This window comes from Aegilops tauschii, chromosome 3 (genome assembly GCF_002575655.3).
Source record: "Aegilops tauschii subsp. strangulata cultivar AL8/78 chromosome 3, Aet v6.0, whole genome shotgun sequence".
NCBI classification, from domain to species: Eukaryota; Viridiplantae; Streptophyta; class Magnoliopsida; order Poales; family Poaceae; genus Aegilops; species Aegilops tauschii.
Window position 1 is genome coordinate 14,947,784 of NC_053037.3, and position 11,342 is coordinate 14,959,125.

Here is an 11,342-nt window from a genome sequence, read left to right on the forward strand (position 1 = left end):
GTCTCCTTCATTTGATCATTTTAAAGAAGGGACTGCAGAAGTAACTTCAATAAAAGAAAATTATAGGAAAGTGTGTCCCTCTTGTTTGTCTTGTAATTGGAAAAAGAAGAAAGAACATATGTGAATGTTTCTCTAAGAAGTTCATTTACATATGTGATTGTTTGGTGCCACATAGTTCATGCTTATTGCTATCCACTTTTGTAAATTCATACCTTTTTTATTCCATCACACCACAAACCGTGATATGCATGTGCTGAAATGCTAAAATGTGGTATATATATGTTGAAATTTTGAAGAATACATGCTGAAATTTTGTGTATATATGCGAAAATGCTAAAAAAAATACATGGTGAAGTGTGAATTAGGTAAGGTGGTCGAGATGGGTATTTTTACCCAGAGTATTACCCGCACCCGGACGGGTACGGGTATAGGAACAATTTGAAACCCAAGGTGCAAGTACAGGTACGGGTTTGGGAAAATATTGAGACGGATAAGGGTTTGGGAGACCATTACCCGCACTCGAACCCGGGGGGTGTCATGTTGACACAAGTTGCAATACAGAACTTATACTTAACCATGGGTGCTATAAAAAGCAGTTCAGTATATCCCTCGGGGTACTCGCATGTAAAGTGAGCATCAGCAATTCCAGAATTGGAAAACGTTCATCAGCAGTTCAGGATAATGTGCGGGTAACAAAATTAGCCCCATCAACATCAATCAATGTTTATAAATTATAACCAACTAATTTCACATGTTGCATTCCATCGGGTACTACTTTTTTTTTGGCACGAATATCGGCTCAGCATAGTACCTAGGGTGCATACAAAATGAGCTGCACAACATCAATCCTGGAAGGATTCTCACAGATTGCATTCCAAAACTTGAAAACATCCATTGGAATGCACGATGCATACAAATGAGCAGGAATGATGCTCATTTCAACAGAAAATAATTTCAAATGGTTTGAAATTCCAATTCAGACTCATTTGAAGTTTTTATTCAAATTATTTTTGTCCTAAATATTGATATACGAAAATAAGGGTAAAATGATTCCCTTCCATGCAAAATTAGGAGAAAATAAATTTGAAATCATTTTGATATTTTAAAAATGATTTATATTGGTTTTCAATGCAACAGTAGCACTATTTGACTTTTATGAATTTTTGTAGATCTCATTTGGACTTGGAAAATAGTTGCTCTTTTTCTTTGTATTTTTATGAACATCTTGATATATTATATGCATTATAATATTTTTATTTTATTTTGTTTAATTTTCTTTTGATTGTGTGTGTTCTATTATAAAAACAAAACAGCCGGAGCCCACCTGCGCGCGGCCTGCCTTCCCCGATTTCTTTTCGATCGGGTGTCCACCCCTTCTTTATATGCTTCGCTCGCTTCTATGTGGGACCCACCCAACCGCCCAAGCGATTGACGTGCTCACTTTCCTTTTCCTCCCCTTCCTTCCATACTTCGCTGGACCACCCCCAGAGTCAGATCCCCTCGCCGCTTCCTTGCCTTTCTGGAGCCGACCCCTCCTCCACGCCTACTCCCCTATAAAGCCCAGCCCCTCCCCAATTGATTTTGCCCTAAAACCCTAATCGGAGCCCCCTATCGCCACCGCATTTGCTCACCGGAGTTTCGAGCCGTCATCGCGCCATTGCCGCTTCCCCAAACTCCTCCAACCACCCGACGCCCCCTGACGCCACCCCCGCACTCCCCTCGCTCCCCGCATCCTCCCGGCGACAGCCTCGACCTTTACGACGCCCGGGGAGCCATCCCCGACGAACCACGACCCTCGCCGCCATCGTCATATTATTCGGTAACGACCAGCCACCCGCCTCTCTCTCTCTCTCTCTCAACAGCGACTTCCTCCAACTTTAGATCTTCATCGGATGACCAACAAAGATCCGTTCTGTTTTATTAAATGCCGAAACCTTTTTTTTCCTTTCTGTTAGATGTCCGTCGTCCGCCCGTAGTTCAAAAACGCGCACCCCTTCGGCCAATCACGTTGCACCACGTAGCAGTGGCCAATTCGAAGCCTATTTCTTTAATTTAGTTTTTGTTCTTATTTTCAGATTAGTTTCAAATTTGAGTTGCGTATATCTTTTAGTGTTTTTAAAGTTTTTGAGTGATTCCAATTGCCTTAGTTAAATAATTCTGTCTAGTTTTTGTAGTTCCGGTTTTGGCCAAGTTTGAAAGTTTAAATCTGAATTTGATGAAATTTGTTCAAATCACTAAATAGTAGTAACTTTATTTTAAAATAGGTTTTTAATTATTTCTTTTTGCTCCTGTTTTCTAGTAATTTTATTTAACTAGTGACTTAATGAAAAAATAGTATAATTTAGATCTGTTTAAATTAGGATTTAAAAACAGAACCATTTATGCTAGTTTTTCGAGATAGAAATTGTTTTCTTTTAATTTAAAGTAGGTATTTTTGTCACTTAGTTTATTTAGATTAAACCTTATGTTAGTTGGTAACTGCATTTTATAAATAGATAAAAACAATTAGTCAAATTCTTAGTTAAAACTTGTTTAGTAAAGAACTTAGATTTTATTTTAACTTTTTAAGTATTTCTTTTTGCTAGTTAAAACCCTAGTTAAATTATTTGTTTCAGCTTAGTTGTTTTGTATTTTATTTTCTGCTAAGTTATTAGTTTAGTTTTTATTTTCCTTTTTTAAGTTTTAGTTAGGACAAAACTATTTTGTTGTCGTGTAGTTAACTCATAGAGTTTTCTTTAGTAGTTTCTTTATATTTTTCTTTTGAAGTTTTCCTTCAATTTTTATTTGGTTTTTTCTTATTACTTTCTTTATTGCTTTCATTTGTTGATTGCTATTTTACTTGCTAGAAATGCTTGCTAGATGTGATTGCTTTATATGAATGCAATGTTTGACTTAATATAGATTTCATCGGAGAGTGACGAATAGTCCTATCAATAGTTATTTCTGAGAGCGCTATAGTCTACATCAACTATACTAGGCAAGTTCACTTTGACCATATGTTTATACCTATGTTTTATTGCATTTAGTGTCACCATTTCCACAATTCCTCCAGTAGTTATATTGAAATCTTATAGTTGAGTAGAAGCATGAGGTAGGAACCCACACACCTGTTGCTAAGCCCCGAGAACGTTATTTATTTTAATGCTACGCTATAGTAGACGGCGATTGGTATGGATGTTCATGAGTGGTGTGAGAATGAGGACTCTACATCAATGATGACAACTTCAAGATGGCAACTTCAAGGCCTGCATCTACAAGACCTCAGGACTTCAAGAATCGAGACAAGATTTCAATACACACTACTGGCTGGAATGGTCGGAGGTACCTGGGGATTTACCAGGGGGTTACCTAATGTGAGATGGGGACCTGGGGTAGGCCAGTACTCATGCGGAAAGTACCACCCAGACTCAAAGAGACGGAAGAATACTTCATGCCCGGAAGCTTACCTGTGCAGCCACAAGTCATTATGGGCTTTGGCTTGGTTTTTATCATCGTAGTTACTCTAACTTGTCCAGTGCTACGAGAGGTCGATTTATGGTTGGGTTGGATGGGCACTAGCGGTTTTTAGGGAAACTCTTTTAAAGACCATGTTTCGGTCATCATGTTCTCAAACACCCAGCAGTGCGAGAAAGTAAAGGGAGGGATCGAATCTTGTGGGTAAAGTCCACAAAACTCTGCAGAGTAAAACCTAATCGATTAGTCATGTCCCTAGTTACAGACAATTTGAGCCTCTGGACCTGGATTTATCTCGGAACTCTCAACGCTGAACTGATAATTATGGGTTATGAGACATCGGTTGGCGGAACCATGTCATATTAGATAACTCTGTAGTGAAGGTTGCTTGACAATCTTTTGTTATAGGAAAAAAACTAGCTTTTCTGCAAAGACTCACACATGAAGCCACAAAGCCATATTGCATAAAGACTAGTCTTTTTCATCTGCTTTCTATTGTGATCTTGTCGGTACATTCAATGTACTGACCTACATAGCTGCAACTTATCAGGTTGTAGATATTTCTACGTCGATTAAGAGTTATGATATATGGTTACCGTCTACACTCAACTTTTGGCGTTGATGGGACTCCACACCCATATTGATTTGTTTCCGTCGTGATAGATATAAAGTATACTCTGGATCTACGGTATTTATTTTATACGTGATGTTATGGTATTTCGTCAAAGTGTGTGTGCCAACATACTGATTCATGGATAGCACAGAAAGCACAGAGACTTGACCGTATTGGGTTGGGTCGCTTCAGGTAATCATAAGTGGGTTGCTTGTTCAAGTAAGAACAACACCCAAGCACCGTCCACTCACATATCAAGTTATCAAAGTAGAGAGCATGAATAAACTAAACATGATGAACGTGACTAGATGACAATTCCCATGTGTCCTCGAGAGGGATCTTATCCAACTTCCGAACCAGAATCCGGCCACATTTGAGATGTTTATTCAAACGCATCAACAAATTCCGCATCGACCAACTCACAAGCAGCTCAAGGACGATGTGAACGAGCATCGGTGGGCGGTGAAATGGGACAACAATGTTGGGATGTAAAATATTTGAATTTTTTTTAAATTTTAACTAGTGATGCATGCGGCTATATGAACTTATGTGTCCTTTGCATGCGGCTACTTGATCGTGCGGACTGAGGAAAAATCCGGAAGGCTGGATGTATGCGGCTACAGTTGGATGACTGTCTCCCGCATCTGTGTCGGCGGACTGGTCCCCCCGTCCCTGGACGGATGCGGGAGGTTTTTTGCGGGTTGCCATTGGAGATGCCTTTAAGGGACACAACAATGTTAGACTATAATATTTTAGACCATATCATAGTCCATATTTGCGGTTATTTAAATGTGGGGACTTATAAAAAAATTAAGGTCCAATGTATGCGAGTAGCATTGGATGGCTGACTCCTGCGGATAAAAATGCCCTAACTACCCCTCTCTATCATGCAACATTAGTACTTGCTCCGTTCCTAAGATTCAACTTTGACCATAAATTTAACCAACGAGACCGACTGCGGTGGGATAAAAAATTATATGATTGAAAACTTGTTTTGAATACGAATTCATTGGTATAACTTTTGGTCCTTGATTAAATTTACGATCAAAGTTAAAACATGAAAACCGATGACGCACCATATTTTGAAACGGAATGAGGGAGTAGTGTTTATCTTTTCTCAAAAGCACCACCTGCATGCATCTCGGCACTGCACAATGGACTGTGGACTTTGGAGTGGAAGCAACGCAAACCACCACCTAATACTACGCTGACACACCCCGGGTCAAACAAAGAATCAACGATTTCATGACAGGGGGTGAGGTGACAGTGTACTCCACGAACCGGCCGGAAACCACCTCAGCCACGAATGATTGATTCCACGAGAGATGAAATACCCCGATAATTACACGGTGCCGCCCCTCGTTTCCTCCGTTCCTCCAACTTGGCAGGCTATCGTGTCTCATGTCTCTGCGTTTGACTGAGCCCAGGACCCCAGGTCATGAGTGTCACGGGCACGACCTCAGTGGCGCATGCACTGGGACTGCCGCTACTGACCGCCAGGAAAACGTCGAGGAAACAGGCGGAGTTTACCATGTCGATCGTCAGACGCTCCGTGACAGGTGCAACTCGATCGAGTACCTCCCTGGCGTCCTGGCCTGGATCTGCTTTTACACAGCTTTCAATTCGGGCCCTCTCTGCCCGAGCACGTGTCTTTATTGAATATAAAAATATATTATGTGTAGCGATGGATGGATCGATCAGCGCAAGTTCACCTCGGGCTTTGACCCTTCTCCTGGTTCATCGGGTGCTGTCAACCGTAGGCAAATTATACAAGTGTATACTATGTTTGTCGTGCAAAACTATGTTTACAGCCTGGACCATCCCACAACTTTTTGTGAAGCAGTGGAGCATAGCGTCAGCGTTAAGATTTGACTTGGTGTCACTGGGGATGGAGACCGTTGGATGCAACACAGACTGTTATCAGCATGATCCATCTCTTTCGTCTCCACAGCTTACAACTCGTGTCGCCATCGCCGAACAGCGGCCGGGATCGACTGAAGATTCAACGCAAGTGTGATGGAGTATCCGACAGAGCCTCGTCTTCCAACACGGCAACGTGCGCTCTGCCGCCGCTCAACTGTTTTTGGCTGCGGCATGTGTGCCTACGTACCGTCCATCCATTTACCGTCGGGTGGCCACACGGGAGTGCTGACAAGTAGCCCGACGCCGGCGGCCAAGGATCGCACGAACCGGAATATTGAGCACTTACAATGACGTGGTACTTGCACCGAAACTTGAGTATCCACCAGGACATGCAAAGCTGCCGGTCGTTCGATCGAACCGGACGGGTGGACGCCCGGCCTAGTGCAGCAAATTTGGTGTGAGACGGGCACCAGGTTGGCATGCTCAGTGGACCGAGTTGACAAGTCGCCAATCGCGGCTATATATTGCAAACCACTGGAAGCGACCTCCTTAACCCAAGTCATGCAATAACTGAGCTGAGGGAGTAGCCGTGCACGCCTGCATGCGGCAGTACGGCATGGAAGAGCACGGTGACCACGGCAGAGTACAGTTTCTCAGCGCGACGCGCACGCCCACGGCGTGCGCGAGCTGCCAGCCAGCTCGCGGCCAGTTCACGCGAGAACGTCGGCCTATGCTCTCACGGCATGTACGGACGTCCACTGTCCTAGGTTTCTGTCGTCCTGTTGCATCCGTGCCGTGGTGAGGTGAGGTCCAGCTCCCTCCGACGGATCATGGTTAGATCCAACAACCAACCAGGGTCTCGTCCTCCTCGTCGCATTCACTTTCCAGCTGCCGCGTACCACGCACGCACCTAGGAGTACGTGCGTACCAGCCGCTTGCTGGATGTGCCTGGCGACACGCCCAAAGCCGGCACGCGCAGCTCGAAGTTATCCGCCGGAGAAGAGCTCGCTCCGTGAGAAAAGGCTCAACGGAACGGCATGGCCGGCCGCGCAGCAGAGCACATGGAAAACGCGCCAAAGTGCGAGCCACGCGCGTCGCCGTCCGGCCGTCGTAGGATAGACGAGCCACACCCGCACCGTCATCCGTGCTGCGCGCACCGGGTTCGGATAGATAGATAGATGAGGATAGCGGCACCACCTCAGCACAGCAGTCACCACGCCCGGCGCACCCCTTTCCGCCTACGGCTAGCGTCCAAGCCCCGCACCCGGACCCGGGGCAAAGCGAACGTGAGCACGAGACGTGCCACACCTCTCGCCGGGCATCTCATCCATCCATGCCCCGGGGAACCTTATCGCGGCGCCACACCACACATCGCACACCCCACCCCACTCCCTCGCCGGAGCCATGGCCGCGTTCTGCTTAGCGCACGCGGCTACTCTGGCCCGGCCGGGGATACGGCTGCCGAGTCACCACCTCGGCCAAAGATACACTCAGCCATCACACAAGATACACTCCGTCGGCCATCACAGGCTCCATCGATGTACTACCACCGTACGCCGTGAAAGGGCAGTGGAGTAGAGTAGTACCCACGCCCCTGCGTCGACTGTCCCGCTATGGATAAACAAAAATCTGCACCACATGGAACCAGCAGGAGGCCGACCGGTGTATCGGATCTAGGAACTTCGCAGGGTTTTTTTAACCCCTGCACCAACTGCCCACCCGGCGTGCAAAGGTTAACACCACGACCGTGGCATTAGCATCTGTCATCAGACAATAATGGTCAAACTATAACAAAATTAGCTAAACCACATGATCAATCAATGTTTGGAACCAAGTATAATCTCACAAGTTCCCCTCAAAAAAGTGTGGTCTCACTAGGGGTACTTGCATGCAAAATGAGCATCGAGGTTGGAAACATTCATCAGCAGTTGAGGACAATGTGCAGGTAACAAAATTAGCTCCATCAGCATCAGTCAATGTTTATGAACTGTTACCAACCAATCTCACAAGTTGCATTCAGTTCAGGAGTAGTTTTATTTTTGTATGAATAGCAGTTCAGCATAGTATTAGTAGCGTACATACAAAATGAGCTGCACAGCATCACTCCTGGAAGGATTCTCACAGATTGCTTTCCACAAGTTGAAAACATCCATTGGAATGCAGGATACATACAAATGAGCAGGAAATGAGCAAAATGAGCAGCTCATCACTAATGCTGGAAGGTATAACACCACTGGTCAAACTATAACAAAATTAGCTCCAGCACGGCACAAGATACAAATGAGCATCCAAGACAGTTCAGCAAGTAAGATGCATACAGATGAGCAGAGTACAGTCAGACTAATCTCAAAGAGCAGGAAGTGGAGATGCAATGCATTCATCTCATCTATCTTTTTCAGCATAGTACTAGGGTACTTGCAAAACGAGCTAAACAACATCAACCCTGGATGGAATCTCCCAAATTTCATTCCAGAACTTGGAACAATCCATCAGCACTTCAGCAACTAGTACTATACATACAAATGAGCAGGTAAGACATACCCATCTCAAAGAAATATGGCAAGCAAGCGGCAAAAAAAAAGTATAATGCGAACTTATTTTTCTTTTTCATTCATACTACTAGGAGCAACAGCCACAAGACTTGTCTTGAGCCAGCTACAATGTCTGGACCAACATTGACAGGTAACATAAAAGAGGAACATAACATAACCAGCAGCTACTATAACTTATCACAATGTAACCTACTATCAAAAATACTCTCTCACTCTCACCACCATAACGCTAATGTGCTTGGGAGACTAGGGAAAACAGACACCATCTTGGGCACGAGCTGATTGAGCTGCCCGGGGAAAAACCCAAGAGGATATCCTCCCTCCCAATGCACACGGATTACACTCACAGGAGGCCCATCACACCAGCATTACTTAAAGATAAACCTTAAACCTCTCTTAATTCACACGCAGAAATCGACGGTTTGCAGGAAATCATCCATGCCCCGGCCAAAGTCGCAGCCAGGCATCTCCAGGAAGTCGTCGCCGATGTCGAGGTCCATGTCCAGCTCGAGGTCCTCGTCGGCCAGGTCACCGAGCAGCAGATCCTGTTCGCCGTCCAAGTAAGCCGACGCCTCGGAGACGTCCAAGGCATCAAGCCCGGCGCGGAAGTCCATCGGGTCGATGTCCGGCAGCTGGAGACCACGCAGGAGGTCCTGGTAGAACTCTGGGTCGTCAGGAAGCTGCGCAGTCTCAGCCGTGGTGGACAACATGACGGGAACTGGGGTCGGCTCAGGCGACAGGGACTCGGCTGCTGGCTTGGTGGCCTCCAGGACAGAGGACGGCGACGGGTGTGCGAATGGAGCAGCCGAGGTGGAGGACGACGAAGATGCCGTTGGTGTAGTAGAAGACGACGTCGGTGTTGTTGACGCAGCCGACCGAGCAGGTGAGGCCGCAGCCACAGACTGGCCACGGCGGCGACGCTTCTCCTCGATAAAGCTCCGGGAGGCGGCCTGGTAGGCGGCGGAGGCCAGGTCGGCAGTGTCGAAGGTGCCAAGCCACTCCCTCTTGCCGGAGAACGGGTTGCGGATCTCGGCCGCCCATTTGCCCCACTTGCGGAGGCGCACCCCACGGTGGCCCTCGGCGCTGCTGGTGGTGCAGGCAGCGACGGCAGAAGCCGCGGCGGTCGGAGTGACCGGCTTGGCAAACACCTTGGCCGGCGGGGCCTTGCCAAGGAACAGCTCGAAGCAGCGCTTGGACGAAGCAGGGGCGGCGACAGCCTCCTCGTCGTCCGTGTCCGAGTCGGTGGCGTCGGGGTCCTCGTACAGGACGCGCACGCGCCGCCGCGGCGGCTGCGCACCGGGCAGCAGCGCCTGCGCCTGCAGCTGCGCCGGCTTGGAGAAAGCAGCGGTGGGTTTGACGCCGAACCCGGTGAGCATCTTGGTCTTGGGCCTCTTGGCCAGGGCGCGCGTGAGGCGCATCTGGTGCTCGCTCAGCGGGGCCATGGATCGTCTTCTTCTTCCAACACTGACTGACTAGCAAAACTGAAGGGGAAAAACTCTACTAGGAAAAGGGGACAACTTTTTCTCTCTCTTGGGTGTCAAAAATTGGACGGACGGAATCACCGGGAATCCGTCAGTCTCCTCGCAAGAAACTACACGGCCTTATGTGGAGGAATCCGGAATACTTCACCCCGAACCCGTCCCTGCATCAACAAGGGGAGCAAGAATCCATCAAAACCCCATGAAAAACCTCCAGATCTGGGCGAAAAGGCCGGCGAAAAAGATGAGAAATTGACGGGGGAGGAGGGGCACGGACGGACCTGAGCATCGACGAGGACTTGTTCCAGCCGTGGAGCCCCTGGTGCATAGATCGGGGGGCGCAGGCGAGGGCGTGGAGGAGGACGACGGCGACGACGGCGGCGGCGGCGAGGAGCAGCGCGACTACCACCAGATCGGCGAAGGGGCAAGAAGACATATACGAGTGGTGGGGCGTCTTCTTCTTCTTCCCCGACGGCGGTCGTCGCCTCCGGCCGGCCTCCCTGAGCTCGCTAAAACCCCGACCCAAAGCGGCGAGAGGAGCAAAAGGGGTTGGGATGGTCTCCTCCTCCGATATTTAATCCCCTCCCACTGCCCCCGCACTTGCCCACCTAAATCGCCGCCCCACGCGTACCACCCATCCACCCGCCCACTGACGCGCGGGACCCGTTCCCTCGCGGGCCCGCATGTCATTGCGTTTTACCCGTGCGGCTGAAAAATGGAAAGTGACACGGTTGATATTCGGGCGCTGTACGTACTAGCCATAGTCGCGACGTTTTGACAGACATGTGGGACCGACGCACATCAGAGGCCCACCGTCAGCGTGCGGAACGTGCCTCGCCACAGGTAACCCATCGTATCGCGGAATGGGTCTGGAACCGCGCTGGCCTTTTGTCCGGCATGCGCGCCCATCTACCCCGGCCCCACCAGTCATTGACAAATCTAAGTTTAGGTAAGAAACGCGAGCGGTGGGGGTGGGTTTAAGCGAGGGCTTTACGGGGGGACGCGAACGGGAGGCGGCTGGGGGAAATGATAAATGCTTCACCTACACGCCTGCCCGTCCCCATCACCCCCAGTCAATGACACGCGGGCCCTGCGTCCTTCCCAGTCCCACTGACCTCACAGTCGCCAGATCTAGCTAGTGGTACTACGCGCGGTTGGGGATGGGCAGCGTGCGGTTGGGATCTCTCGCCTCGGGCTCGTTTACTGCTGGCCGCGCAGCGCCAACGATAATTAGTTTCTCTCTGACTTTCCTCCGATCTGGCATATCTGAAACGGCCCTGGAAAATAATTTCGCAGAAATAATAACAATAAATGAGCAAGTAAATGTGCTGCTGCTGGAAGGAAATGGTAACTGATGCCGCGGGGCCCGGCCGTCAGCGTCGG

The 11,342-nt window shown here is 48.4% G+C and overlaps 1 protein-coding gene across 1 annotated transcript; it reads right to left on the reverse strand.

Annotated features, from left to right (window-relative positions):
* Positions 1-8,513: 8,513 nt before the first annotated feature.
* LOC109739997 (uncharacterized) lies at positions 8,514-10,517 on the reverse strand. Its single transcript, XM_020299045.3, has 2 exons — positions 10,241-10,517; positions 8,514-10,123 (listed from the first exon to the last, which is right to left on the reverse strand). Exon 2 carries the CDS (start codon positions 9,921-9,923, stop codon positions 8,883-8,885), a length of 1,041 nt encoding a protein of 346 aa, XP_020154634.1. The 5' UTR covers positions 9,924-10,123; positions 10,241-10,517; the 3' UTR covers positions 8,514-8,882.
* Positions 10,518-11,342: the final 825 nt, after the last annotated feature.